General features: G+C 46.9%; 1 protein-coding gene across 6 annotated transcripts in view; it reads right to left on the bottom strand.

Moving 5' to 3' along the window:
• Positions 1–11,039: 11,039 nt before the first annotated feature.
• The window catches only part of TTC13 (tetratricopeptide repeat domain 13), an 83,872-nt gene continuing 79,994 nt past the window's right edge, over positions 11,040–14,917 (bottom strand). For 4 of the 6 annotated variants that reach the window (XM_036277357.1, XM_036277361.1, XM_036277359.1 and 1 more), the window contains 3 exons: positions 13,788–13,866; positions 13,568–13,647; positions 11,042–11,806 (listed from right to left, as the gene is read on the bottom strand). In XM_036277357.1, the coding sequence (XP_036133250.1) occupies positions 11,692–11,806; positions 13,568–13,647; positions 13,788–13,866 (274 nt within the window). In that variant the 3' untranslated portion in view covers positions 11,042–11,691. Of the gene's footprint in view, positions 11,807–13,567; positions 13,648–13,787; positions 13,867–14,917 lie in introns of all 6 variants that reach the window. The other 2 variants (XM_036277358.1, XM_036277362.1) reach the window with 1 other exon arrangement.

Raw genomic sequence — 14,917 nt, 5'->3', positions numbered from 1 at the left:
ATAGCCACAGAGATGGAGGAGGGAGATCAAGCAGAAAGAAACCCGAGACAAAGCAGATAACAGCTCTGCCGAGGGGAGGCGGCGCTGCAGGGAGCCGCTCTCTTCGGCCACAGGCGCCTGGACTCCAGCACGAAGGACAGAGGAGGGGCCTGGATGGCTATCCTCAGGGGGCTGAGTTTTGCTTGTCTTCTCTGAGGAAGGAGAAAAAAGTGAAGTTCGACTGTGACATTACTTCTGGCCCTTATGCCCAGCACAGTCCGGTTTGAGGAAAGTCAGACCAGACTGTATTATTGCACTGGGCAGTTTTCCTCGGTTGGTTCCCGTGTCTGCCACACGGGTCTCACGGCAGAGGCCCTGAGATGCCCCCTTGTCGCTGCAAAGGCCTCTGTGGTTACCCCAGGTGCGCGTAAGGAGACTGGTTAAATCCACTCTGATTTTTTTCTGAAAGCATCTTCTCAAGTTGGCTCATTAGAGGTGATTTCAGAATTTGTAGTTGGATTGCTATACAACAAATACAATTTTTGTTGTTATTAATCCTCACCCGAGGATATTTTTTCCATTGATATTTAGAGAGAGAGGGAGGGACGGAGGTGGGGAGAGAAACATCAGTGTGAGAGAGACACACCGACTGGTTGCCTCCTGCGTGTGCCCTGACTGGGGCCGGGAATCAAACTTGCAACCCAGGCACGTGCCCTGGACGAGGAATGGAGCCCGAGCCCTTGGGTGCGTGAGCTGATGCACCATGGAGCCAGGGCACAGGTACGGATTTTAAAGCTGGAAGAAACACTGACAACGTCGTTTCACACTTTCACTTTCCAGGTAAGTTACGGCCAGGAGATTCAGGGACTTGCTTCATGGGAAGTGGCAGGCTGGCTCTGGAACCCGGTACCCGACTGGACACTTCGCCGCCTTTCATGTACCTTCCTTGGCTCTAGACCAGCCTTGGGATTCCCCACCACAGACTCTCGCAGGCTCCTCTGCCAGGGACCTGAGGACATGCTGGTGTCCCCATGTGTGGCACAAGCACGTCCCACTGTCCTCCTGACTACATGCACCTGAGACACTGACTCCAAGACTGACCGTGGGGGTGCGGTGGCCCAGCTTCACTGCTGGAAGGGCATCCTGGGCGGTCGCTCCCACACCAGCAATCACCTGTGCAATAATGAACTTCTTGGCGTTGGGTTCTGCAGCCGACTCAAGAGGTATGTTCCAATCCGCCAGTCAGCCATTCTGAGGTTCATGTCACCGGGTCCAATGTGGATGTTTTACCTTCTGTGGGGTCTTCCCCAAGCAGAGCTCCTCCTCCCTCCTCTGTTCCCCATCTTCCGTTCCTAGCAGACTTCCGAGGCTGTATTATGATGGCCTGACGTGTACTCGCTCTCCTCCAGGCCGGGGTTTCTGTCTTACTCCACTGTCTCCAGCATGTAGAACACTGCCCGCTTTCTAGTATTTGCTGGGACCAAATGATGGCCCGCTGGCCCTGGGGTGACTGTACCACACTGGCCAAACAGAAATACCAATAAACTTTCACACTCACCAAAAAAAAAAAGACCACTTGTAATCAGGGGCACTGTGTGAACTGTCACCTAAGCCAGAATACCTTTGAATGAAAAGGGACCCTATTAATAATTACAGTGGGACAACAGGCATAAATGGAGACTATTCTGAGCAAACTGGAGTGTATGGCCATCCTTCTTATAACCAGTTTGCCTCTGGAAATTATGCTTAGTAAAAAAAAAATGTTACTTTAGTAAATGCATGAATTGAAACCACGAAAAGAAGTCTGCTGAACAAAATAACTACATTCTATCAAAATGTATTAGACAAGTCAGGGATTATCAATCCAGAGTTGCCCATCACCTTTCTGTTGTTGCTACAGGTTATCATGTGACTCTCCCCTATGGTCTGATTGGTGGGTCTCAGTGGTCACCTGACCTAAGCTGGCCCAGTCAGAGTTTGTCCCCAGAGATTCTGGGACTGGAACTGAGAGCAATGGCCGGTCTCTGGGTTCCAGATGCAGAACTGAGTGTCTGTGGTGGACTTGCACCCACCAACTGCGTGGACGGTGACAGGAGCAGGCGTGAGTGACAGACACAGGCCCCTAACATTTTGAGGGACTGAAGCAAGGGCACAAATAGAGGCCCACATACCATGCATCCAAATATTGGTAAATTATAAACTGTCAAATACAGTATGTTCTGTTCTCCTGTGTTCATACATTTCACAATAAAAATGTGAATAAATATGTGTAAGGCTATAGGTTTTATGTGTTCCAAAGTTGGCAAAAAGCAGTAACTGGATTTAATCATCACCACATGTGCCTGGGTGTTCTCACAGGCTTTGAAGTCTGCCTGAGTAATAAAGATACACATGACTCATAAATCATTAATTCCGTAAAATTATCCTTCACCATTTCAGCAAAATCACTAATGCTGTGATGGGGTTTTCACTTAACCTGTGCTCTAGTAATGATCCAAAAGGTTAAAAAAATAAGCTGTAATTATAGTCAATATATAGAATATTCGAATATATTTTCACAAAATATAAAGTAAATGTAAAAAGGTCTTAAAGTATTTGTTTCTGCAAGTTTTTTTAATTCTAAATGTTTGATATTATCTAATAAAAGCGAAGGCAATATATAAATCATAATTTATAAATATCAAAGGTAAAATCAAATTTCTTTAAAGAAGGCTGGAGTTTTCATTTAGTTTTAAAATATATTTTCAATTTTAAATATAAAAATTATTTGCAGTTCTAGCATTCATTGTCCGTCTATTTGCCAGTATAAAGAACTGTATGTTGTCAGAATTTCTAAGGTAATCACTCAAAGAACAGAAAAAAAGTAGACAGTAAACACCAATCAGAAAGAATATATGTACCCCCATGTTCATAGCAGCACTATTTACAATAGCTAAGATCTGGAAACAGCCCAAATGTCCATCAGTAGACAAATGGATAAAAAAGCTGTGGTACATGTACACAATGGAGTACTATGCAGCTGTAAGAAACATTTCTTATCCTTTGAGACGACATGGAGGGACCTGGAGAGTATTATCCTAAGTGAAACAAGCCAAGCAGAGAAAAACAAATATCACATGATCTCACTTATTTGTAGAATATAATGAACATAACAGTCTGAGGAACGGGGTATTCCCAGAGACATGGAAGTGGGGTACAGACTGACAATCCCCAGAATAGGGGGTGGGGGGGAGAGATAAACCACAAAACTTATATGCGTGAGTGCATGAACAATGGACACGGACAACAAAGCTGAAGATAGGGCGGGGAGTGTGGGGGAGGGGGTATCAGTGGGGGGAAAAGAAGAAACATCTGTAACAAAAATAAATAAATTAATTGAATAAAAAATAAATAAATAAAATTAAAGAAAAATGGAATAATAAAAAAGGTTACCAAAAAAAAAAAAAAAAGTAGATAATTTCCAAAATCTTGGAGAAGAAAAAAAATAATTACAAAACCAATTAGCTCAAAAGAATAGGGAAAAAAGCAAAGAAAAAAAACCTGGAATAAACAGTAAAACGTCAAGAGTATAAAAATAAGATGGTATAGCTAGGTAATGTCGGATGGAGCAGACATTAAGGCAAAAACCATTAAAAGAGATAGAGGGATGCTTTATATTGAAAATAAAGTTTAATTTGCCAGTAAGATTACAATCCCAATTGATATGCGCATTGCCTCAAAGTGGATAAAGCAAAATTTGACAGAAATACAAGTAAAACATAAACCTACCTATCTTAACAGTTACCATGTGCACTGACACGTGTGCACGCCGCCAGTTCCTGAGGACCTCTGGAACCGGGACACAAAGCACCAGGTAAGAATCCACGGCACTCACACTGCCAGAAGGGGAGAAACTGACGAGATAGCTTTTCTCTTCCAAGGCATTTTGATTGCTCAAAAAACATTTAGTAATGTACATGTGTCATCTCAATACTTCCTGGTCTCATCATGTGACCAGGAAGTTAGGAAGCTTGGGCCAGCTCGGGAAACTGGTCCGAGACACGGGGAGGGGGCAGCTGTGCCGGCCTGCACGCGTGTTAGCGGGCGAGGGGTCAGTTACGCGGACACAGAGGCAGAGCAGGAAGGAGACACAGAAAGGGAATCAGGCACATAGCATGGGACACATGAAGAATGTTTGCCAAAGTCATGATTTCACTAGCAAGACGCAGGTGTTCACAGACAATAAAATTTTCAAATCACAAACAGAAATATAAAGTCAATTGTTATGATAGAAGAATTTTTGGAAAAATATTTCAGAGGCAAAATAGCTGAGATAAGAATGAGAAAACATACTGTGTTTCTTATTGGATTAATCCCAGTAAGAAAGCACTTATTGCTGACACAAAACTAAAAGGGAAGGTAATATATGGGATGACAAGCAGATTTTGTAATAAAAAATGTTTTAGGAAAGAGTGAAATGATATTAATGTGATGCCCGACGGAGGTGAAGAAGGGTCGCTGGTAAAGCTTTATTAAAGTCACAGCAGGGGAGACTCGGGAACAGGATTTTAGTTGACTGGGGTCAATGGGGTGGTGAAACTGCCTTAAAGAACTACCACAGTCAGTTGTATTTATATAAAATTTGATATATGTCATATATGCATATATTCATGTGAACTTCTGGGTGCAGGTGAGGTTCTGTTTCTTCATCGAGATGCTGGTTATGAAGGTGTGCTGTTGAGACATTCACGAGCGTGTACACTTGTGTGTGTGTTTCGTATGTATGTCTGACACCTCCTTTACAGTCTGCACTGGCCAGACTACCTCTGGACTAGGATTTCCACGCATGATTGTCTCATGTTGAGAAGCAGTAGGACGAGGCAGAGTGTGAAGAGGAGGGGAGGAACCACGAAGGCTGGGACAAGGAAGGTCTGCGGGGAGTTGTCAGCAGTTTTCGTGCAAGAGGATGGATGGCAGCGGTACTTCCTGAGGCCCACCCCAGCCCTGTCAGCCCCACCTGTGCGACCTTGGGAAGCAACTCATCTCTGTCCCAGCTTCTTCTATCACAAATTGCAGGAGCTCACCTGGATGATCCGAGAACCCTGTAAGTTCCAAAGTGATAAAGGTGCTGAAAAGCATGTATATAAAATGTGTTTAAAAATATATTTTAGCCCCAGCCGGTGTGGCTCAGTGGTTGAGCATCGACCCATGCACCAAGAAGTCATCAGTTGGATTCCTGATCAGGGCACATGCCCAGGTTGTGGGCCAAATCCCCAGTGGGGGCATGCAGGAGGTGGCCCACTGACGTTCTCTCTCTTTAATGTTTCTATCTCTCTCTACCTCTCTCTTCCTCTCTCTCTAAAATCAATAAAGAAAAAAAAAATTTTTTTTTAATATATTTTAGCCCAGCCAGTATAGCTTAGTTGTGCATCGACTGTGCATTAGGAGGTTGCCGGTTTGAATCCAGGTCAGGGCACATGCCCAGATTGTGGGCCCGATCCCCAGTGCAGGGCATGCAGGAGGTGGCCAATTGATGTTCTCTCTCATTGATGTTTCTATCTCTCTCTCCCTTCCTCTATCTCAAAAATCAAGAAAGAAAAAAAATTTTTTAAATATTTTTTAATAGCATTAACTGGTTCCCCCACTCATGTTGTTATTCTTTGGTGTTGCACGTGTTTTTGTTACTTTAAACCTTTGTGAGATGGGAAGGTTAATACGTATATATTTACATGAAGCAGAAGGTAATATATTCACCTCAAAAGTTATTTAGAAAGCAGTGGTATCTTAGGAGTTAGTTTGCATGTCAAAATTGTTCTAGACCTGCCCGGTTGGTCTGGCTCAGTGGTTGAGCGTCAACCCATGCACCAAGAGGTTGTTGGTTCAATTCCTAGTCAGGGCACATGCCCAGGTTATGGGCCAAATCCCCAGTGGGGGGCATGCAGGAAGTGGCCAAGTGATGTTCTCTCTCATCGATGTTTCTATCTCTCTCCCTCTCCCTTTCTCTCTCTCTAAAATCAATAAAAAAAAAATTGTTTAAAAAAATAATCAGGCTTATTTAAAAAATTTTTTTCTAGACCCAGTAAGTCTACTAATTGAAAGATTGATTCAGAATCTATTTTTGTTTTGTTCCTGTATTGATTTTTAGAGAGAGAGGGAGTGAGAAGGAGAGAGAGAAACATCGATGAGAGAGAACATCGTGGGCCACCTCCTACATGCCCCCCTACTGGGGATCAGGCCCACAATCTGAGCATGTGCCCTGACCGGGAATCGAACCAGCAACTTCTTGGTGCATGGATCGACACTCAACCACTGAGCCATACCGGCCGGGCCAGAATCTATTTTTGGACAGAGATGTATTATTTTAAATTCCGAGCCTAATACATTTAAGTTCTTAGTCTTAGTTGAGATTATAAGTCTTGACAAATTAGTTCATTCTTCTCTGAAGTTGCATGAAATAACAAGCCCATTTTTTTATGGCCCCTGATGGATGACAACTGGGAGATCCTCTAATACTATGGTGACATTCCCACCTGGTGGGTGGCTGGACGCAAGCAGTCTCCTTGACATGTTCTGTTTGTCAGAATAACTTAGTAAGTGGAAGTATACTCAGGGTTAAGGCCCGAGATGCTGGAGCTGGTCCCTGCTGGCCACCACCCCCTCTACCCGCTGACTTCTAGGCGGCAAGCACTTGGGTCGCCTCCAACGGCTGTGGCGGGTAAGTCACTCCCCCATCCATCTGAGTCATCCGAGTGGGAATAACACTAATGCCCACCTCCCAGGGCCCTTGAGAGGATTAAACAAGGTAACACTGCACAACCCTTAGAAAAATGCCAACAAAAAGTGCTCAAAACAGGTTAGCTCCGAAGGACCCCTCCCCCCAGGGGACACGGCAGCAGGCCTGGCAGAGAAGGCCAAGCTCAGCATGGCACCGGGAACAGGAGCAATGGGGGCCATGGTTGCCAGGGGAGCCTGAGCAGAGCCCTGTGTGCTCAGCGGGTGCCCGGACGGCGAGGCCCGGGAGTGCTGAGAGGCCAGCCCACCGGGAAGAGGCGGCGGTGTGCTCTGCGGACCAGCGTGTTGCTTGGGCACGGGCATCAGCCACACCTGGGCGCTTGGGGGGCAGTGGCGATCGGGACCCAGGACCGGCACCAGGCTGTTTGGGAGGCTAAAGCTGTTTAAACCTGGAAATGTCTGCATCACCTTGACCTGGCACAGGTGAAATTTCCAACTCACGGTAAAAACTGCAGCTCATAAACGAAGGTATATTCAGTCATAAAGAAACATTACTGGTTTCAGATATATTTGCATACCCAACTTTTGTGGAATGTTGTAACTGGTAAAATTTAGCCTTATAAACTGTAGAACTAGAGATTTAATATTCATGGGAACATGGCTTAAAGAACAGGACCACCCTGCTTCTAACCAAGCGCAACAAAGGTTCAGGAATTACTTGGTTTCACGATGGCAGTGAGAGGGAGACCCCCAGGGCAGCAGGTGTGGCTCCTGGACCATGTGTAAGGGTCACCTGGGCACTGGAGAAAACACAGACCCTGGACCTGACCGCAGGCCCCCTGAGTCTGTAAGAGGAAAACTCAAACTGGGGCTGATTTTCTTTCTTTCTTTCTTTCCTCTCTCCCATTTGTCCCTCTGAGCCGCCACCAGACTCTGGGACTTATATCCTAAACTACTCAATACCCAGACTCTTACTTAAAACCACAGGACTCCCACCCTCATTTCTGTCTGACACAGGTGTGGAGGGTAACAGCATGTCCAACCTCCTGCCATGAAGAGACTGTCCTGTGTCTGCCACGTCGGCAGGGAAGCCACCAGCCAGAGCACCCGACTAGTGCAATAGAGGAACAAGCATTAACGTTTACTTATTTTAAATGTAAATAGCTTGGGGTGGGGGCTGACTGATGATGGGGAGATATGAACCTACCGGGGGTATTTTAGAGGTACCGGATATGATGATGCTGAACTGAGTCGTGGTGATCTGGAAACTGGGGGGGAGGAGGGGCAGTGTAGGCTCCAGGAGGCCACCGGGGTTTCTGGCTGGAGCTGCTGGGGGAGGGTGTCATTTATGAAACAGGGGCGAGCGGGAGGACAAACGGACTTCGGGGCAAGCACACTAGCTTCATTCCACGTGGTCAGGAGCCACCTGTGGCTGGCTGGGGGCTCCCAGGCGAGCGGGGCTAAGAAACACGCCGTCATCACCGAGTTCTCGTGAGCGGCGCGAGTGCACCGCCCGGCTCCCGTGGAAAGCGGAGCCCTGCGAGTGGACGGGCGGGGCCGTGGCTGGAGCCTGCAGGCGAGAGGAAGGGCGGGGAGAGGCTGGAGAAGCAGACACCCCACCAGGTGGCTCGGCTGGGGACTGGCTTTCATGTGGGGGCAGTGGGAAGCTGCAGGGTTTGAGTTAGACTCGGCCCAAGGGAGACCACGTGGGGCGGTGAACTGGGGCCCGGGGAGGGCGGCGATGGGCGTGGCGCTGTGCGGGAGGAGACCAGAGCCAGTGAATGGACGACGCTGGTCCCCAAGAGAAAGACCTGATCCTGGAGGACATTTCTGGTCCCTTTGACACACATTTCAAACTGTCTGGGGGGTCGGGGGTCCTAAGATGGACACTCGTAGGCAAATGAGTTAATCGAAGGAATTCTAATAATAGTAACAGCAGTAAGAGAACCAAAATGCACCTGCACCGTTAGGGCAACCCGCACAGCCCTGCGAACCCGGCCTCACTCCTCTGACCTGGGCGTGGGGGGCATGGAGGTGTGGGGGCGTGTGGGGACGTGGCCCCTCCGACACGGAGTCCAGCCTTCGCACAGAGCTGGGGGGAGCCACAGGCCTATCAGGAGAGCCCTGACTTCGATGCCATGAACCCCACAGGGTAAGGGTAGCTACCAAGATAAAAACCTAACACGTGCGAAGACACACAGTGGTCTTGTTTCCTCAGAATGGTCAAAAGGTTTTGATATGAAATGTTAAAGATAGAAGCAAACCTAATTCTAATTTTTAATAAAGAAACTATGCTTTTAAAAAAAAGCTTTCAACAGGACAATTTGTATGATGGAAGTATGGTTGATTTTTAGGTGAAATATTTGACTTAACAGAAGATGTGATGAGAGAGCTTTAAATACCATGACCTGAGAACGCACTCCAAGTCTCCATGGCCTGGAGGCGGAGCCCTCCACACAGCCCGACCCGCGGGCGGGACCTTCCGGCCACCACACTGTCCGAACACTCTGTGCACACCAGTCAGCTCGGTCCGAGTATTCTGGGATTTGGGCAGAAGATGAAATGTTCTCCTAGAACATCTTGCAATCATACAATTTAGCATTTTGCTATTTCTAATAACATAACTACATTACTTGCATGAGAAACTTGGCTTTTTTTTTTTTTTTTTTAATTTTTATCCTCACCCAAGGACATTTTTCTTTTCTTTTTTTTTTTTTTTTTATCCTCACCCGAGGACATTTTTCCATTTTTTGTTCAGGTAGAGTGGGAGGGAGAGAGAGGAAGAGAGAGAAAGGGAAACATCGATGTGAAAGGGACACATCGAGTGGCTGCCACCCGCACGACCAACCAGGGCCGGGGACAAACTACAACCGAGGTACGTGCCCTTAGCGGGAACCGAACCTGGGTCTCTCAGGACTGCAGGCCGACGCTCTAACCGCTGAGCCAAACCGGCCAGGGCCCAAGGACATTTTTCCATTTTTGTTTTAGAGTGAGAGGGAGAGAGAGGAAGAGAGACAGGGAGAAACATCGATGTGAAGCAACACATCGAGTGGCCGCCTCTGGCACAACCCCAACCAGGGCCAGGGACAAACTGCAACCGAGGTACGCGCCCTTAGCAGGAACCGAACCCGGGTCTCTCTGGAGCGCGGGCCGACGCTCTAACCGCTGATCCAAACCAGCCAGGGCAGAAACTCGGCTATTTAAATAAAAATTAAAGTGTAGTCATTTGGAGTTGGTAGACTAAGTTTAAAGAAAAATACATTCTAATTCCGGGTTAGGCATGGTGTCATCTTTTAGAAAAGGCGGCTAAGTTATTTGGACCATTTCACTAATTGAAAAATGGATTCTCACGATGTAAAATCTTAAAGAGCTGGTGATAAAGTCAGGCAAATTCCTTGATAGAATCAAAGGGTTTGATTTTGCCATAATAAGCAAACAGAGGAAGAAGTCACAGAAAAACCAAAACCCACTCCTTCCCACTTCCTCAGACCTCAGCAGCCCGTCTTGCTTGCAGTCCTGCGGGGCACCGGGAGGCGGTCCTCCGTGGTCTCAGGTCTGCAGGTGGACAGACCCGCCGGGCAGGACTTGTGAGCGCAAAGGAGTGTAACACACACGAGGAAGTTTCGCGTGGTCCGGCACTAAGTTTTCTCTGAGTCTTGAGAAGGGCCTGAGAACGAAGTCTTTGGTCCCCCAGACTGTGGTGGGCAGGGCCGGCCGTGGGGTCAGAGAGGACCAGCTGGCATCCTAGCACCCCGGCTTCAGCAGCTGGGTAACCGCAGCTCCCTCACCTGCACATGAAATTAGTGACACTTGTCTCATGAGTGCAGCGTCAGTCTCAGGAGAAAACTGACCCGCGATGTGAAATCTGCATATAAAATGAGCATGGCTGATGGTTTCTATCACTGTCCCTTCTCTTCGCTGGTTATCAGAAGAGATGAGAGCGCCAGCCACATGTTGGTGGCTGTTTTGAAACCCATTTTAATACCCAGAATGCCATCCATCCAAAGGGCAAGTCTCACCTGGTCAACTGACCACGTTCTGCCCTTGCAGATATTGGCCGACGTCCGGAGTTACTAAATCCCAGGAGCACAGACCACTTGAGGCATGTTGTGCTCCTCTATGCAAGAACCCGACACAGAAACTAATTAACAGACAGCAGTGAATAGTTTAGCTCTTTAGCACCAAAAAAAAAAAAAAAAGATAAATGAAAACGATTGGGAAATGGCAATAGTTTAATGAACCCATTTTACTCATGGTCACTTATCCTTTCTGAAAAAAATAATCAGTAATTTTCTGAATGCTCTCATACCTGAAAGTGAAACTAGTTCACAAAATAAGAACATACATAATCCAGTGTCAAAAACCAGTGATTTAGAGAAATCACCCGTTTATTTTTTCCAACAAAGAGGGGAAAAAAAACATGGTTCAGTAGTTCAGTGTGTGGGTCACTGGCAAATGCCGTGTGCACCATCAGAAGTGCTCCTGGCCGTGAGTGAGAGCCATGCACGCGTGGGGCCCGACCACCCGAGTCCGGGGAGCGAGCGCCCACACCTGAGAGCGTGCGAGTTGGAGACGAGACGCCCATCACAACGTGGCAAAAAGAAAGTCTTGGAAAAAAATGCAGATCTTTAAAAGAATGAAAATACTCTTGTTCTGTTGTTGGTTTTGTTCCTTTTAATTATTAATTTTTGGTTTCTGAAGTAAACTTTTTTTGCTGTAAGGAAGGAGCTGTATGACTTTGTAAGTGGAAACCAACTGGCCACTGGCGGAAACATACACCTTCCCTCCCAGACATTATAGCCTTTTCCCTCCCAAAATTCCTGTTTCATGATTTCTGTTATGGTTCAGAAAGTAAAGAAAATGATTTCAAGTATTCAATTCCTATCAAAAATTGGTATCAAAAGTAATAAAGGACCTAATTTCTTTATAATTCCATATTTTAAAAAATAACTTAAGAAGCAAGAGGTCCGGCCCTTTACTTGTATAAATACCACAGCACGACTAGAGTTTCTTAAGACAGCGTGGAGAGGAGTCCGTGTCTAGCACCTCGATCATTGCCCTCAACGTTGGGAACGTCTCCGATACTGATGGAAGAGTCTTATAAGAAGGTGAAATACTGAAAAAGAAAAACACAAAGAAGGGGTGTGAACAGTAACACAATTTTACAAAAAAGGCAAAGCTTATGTTATATTTATACCTATTAAATATAACCCTGTATGTATAAAGTCAGACAATTATTACAAAAACGAGGAGCAGTGAGCAGACAGATTCTTTTAAATTGAAGCAATGGACTGAGGTGTCAGAAGGCTCATGTTATCAGCTGCTTAGAGGTTCAACCAGAGTCTTTGGGGAAACAAATGAAACTCTGACCTACACGTGACTTATGTACACGTGACCCACTGGTGTGCACGCTGGACCTGGAATCAGAAGACACAGGTTTCAGGTGTAGCCTCCGTCCTCCTGGCTTTAGCCTCTCTAAGCTCACTCCCCTCACCTGTAGCAACAGGGACAGCAAGGGTGCAGAGCTCCCGTGAGCGTGGAATGAGATAACGTACGTCAAGTGTCGTATAATGGAAGCTGCGCGAGGCAAGGAGTGGTGTTCTGTCCTTACAGAACTGCTGAGGGAGCAGGGAGGAGGATGCCAATGGGGTAAAAAGGAGGGACATCAGTAATACTTTCAATAAAGCTTTAAAGAAAAAAACTGTTGCCTGGCCAGTGTGGCTCAGTGGATTGAGTGTCAACCCACAGACTGAGAGGTCCTGGTTTGATTCCTGGTCGGGGCACATGCCTGGGTTGTGGGCTCTATCCCCAGTAGGGAGCGTGCAGGAGGCAGCCAATTGATGTATCTCTCTCACACGGATGTTTCTAACTCTCTTTCCTTCTTTCTAAAAATATCAATAAAAACATATTTGAAAAAAAAAAAAACTGTCGAAAGATTAACACTGTAAAATCATGTAAGAAACAGCAGAAGAGCGCTCTGACCTCGTGGCCATTTTACTGAAGCTTGTGTGAAACAGTAAACCCGAGACGAGAATATTCGGGAGCAAGGTGTGACTGTCAGAAACGTGTATGACAAAGCTGACAGAATGCTCCCGCTCGAACAGGTGTACTAAGACAAGAACTTCTCCGTTTTGAGTACAAACCACCCAGCAGTGTTCAGAGTGCTGCTGTTTCATAGATGTGAAAGGCAAAACTGGTGGTGGTTCTAATGGAGAAAACAAGCAGAGGAGCAGGAAGAAACATGGTCCAACAGTGAAACTGGCTTGTTCCTTGTTAACTGTCGCAGCACCTGCGAGCCCAGTCGCAGCCACGCTGACACACTCCGGCGGCCCTTCCGGAAACAAGAGCCAGGAAGATGGGAGTAGGCTGGTCACAGCAGGCGGCAGGGGTACTTTCTGGTCAGTGTTGACCGACTCACACACCTTCGTCACTGAATGAGAACGAAGTCCACCTGTTCGGAATCTAGGGCGCAGTAAATGCAGCTGAACAGGCAAAGTGCTACCCCTGGGAGTAAGTCTGAAATGGGCTCAGCTCCGTTTTCAAATTCACTGCTGAACCCCGAACGAAGAGTCTGGGGTAAAGGGTAAATTAACCAAGAGAGCTGAATGTCTGATTATATAAACAAGGCATTTGTAACTTTCTTTCACAAACTCGTTTCTTTCTTTTTTAGTCGTTACTCATTTTTATCCATATACTCGCCCTTTAAGGGGGTCTTACACGACAGCAGAACGTTTTAACCTTTAAGTTCACTGTATAATAGTAACTCAGAAAAGTGAGGACAATTCCAGTTTCTCAAATAGCCCCCAAAGTAACAGGTGGTCCCTGTCCTCTCTCCTTAGTTGCAATATCCTCCCGCTGACCCCCATCAAGGACTGACCTTTTCAAGTTCATCCAGCTTTTGGCTACTTTGCTGAAGGCCTCTGAACCAGGGGCTGTCATGGCTTCAAAGTCAACCAACTGGGAAAGAAAGACATTTGGAAGGTGGTTCAATATGGAGGAGAAAGGCTCACTCTGATGTCTCCTCACCTCGTGGATCTGAACACAACCCCCCCAGACGGGCCGTCCAACCGCCAACCAGCCCCTTCCCGTCCACGTACCTTCCCCTTGGGGATTCTCCCGGCCACTTCTTTGCCACTTGCCATGAGCGCACCCACGATCACCGAGTACGCGATCACACTGTTCCGACAAAGAACAACGGCGGTCACAGAGCGCACCGCGGAGCTCCCGCCACACGCTAGGAGACTTTCTCTTACTCTTCTTCAGACATTAAAGATAAGATTACAGTTTCACTTGATTTAAAAAGTATTTACTAATTTACTACTAGAAAAGTGTCTACTGCTTGAATAATTTAAGAGTCAATGTGACCAAGAATATTCTTTTTCTGAGGGAAAAAAGTGCTTCTTTTAATTAGGACATTTCTTTCCACTTATTTTTTCAATTCTTGTGACATAATGACGTAGAAAATATGTCTGTTTATATTTTTAACAACTCCACGTGGCTTGGCTTTAAAATGCATATCATATTTACAAAGTACTTTGTAAATATGAACAGATTAAACCTATCATTTAAGCATTAAAAACTTCGGCCTTCAAAGACGACAAGCGGAACACATTCTCCGGAATGTGCTGCCAGACTGGTTTGAAAACTGGTATGTTGTTATCAGTTTCCTTCCTGGCACATAACAGACTCACTCTTGATTCTGACATCTTTGTTACACCCCGAGCGTGTGCCCCTGGGCCTGGCACCCCAGGACGAAGGTAAGGAAGACGAGGCTCTGCCTCTGACAGGAAGGACACAGACTGCACCCACATGCAGTGAGGGGACCCCAAAAGAACAGGACATGAGTTGTTCCTGGGGCTCGCCTGTCATAGGGGCCACGGGCAGGTGCGCTGCCTCTTCCAGGGCCCAGGACAGGGCGAAGGAGGCGGAGAAGGCGGGACACAGGCTGGCACAGCACAGAGCGAGAAGCACGTGTGGGGACTGAGGATGGCAGAAAGGCAGGGAGGGGTGGTGCAGGGAGGACCCTCAGAAGTTCCACAGGGCAGACAAGGAGGGAGGCGACGAGGCCAGGTAGACCAGGGCAGGACAGGGACGGGCACCGGGCATAATGCAGCGTGTTTGTGCTTGAGTCAATAGGCACACAGAACTGGGGGGCGCAGAGCAGAGGAGAAAAGCCTGGGAGCAGAGGGCCCAGTTAGAAAGGCTGTGTCAGGAGATGAGAAGGGTC

Source organism: Molossus molossus, unplaced genomic scaffold, assembly GCF_014108415.1.
Source record: "Molossus molossus isolate mMolMol1 unplaced genomic scaffold, mMolMol1.p scaffold_m16_p_23, whole genome shotgun sequence".
NCBI lineage: Eukaryota > Metazoa > Chordata > Mammalia > Chiroptera > Molossidae > Molossus > Molossus molossus.
Note: the sequence above shows the minus strand (reverse complement) of the source record. Positions and strands in the feature narration are given on the sequence as shown.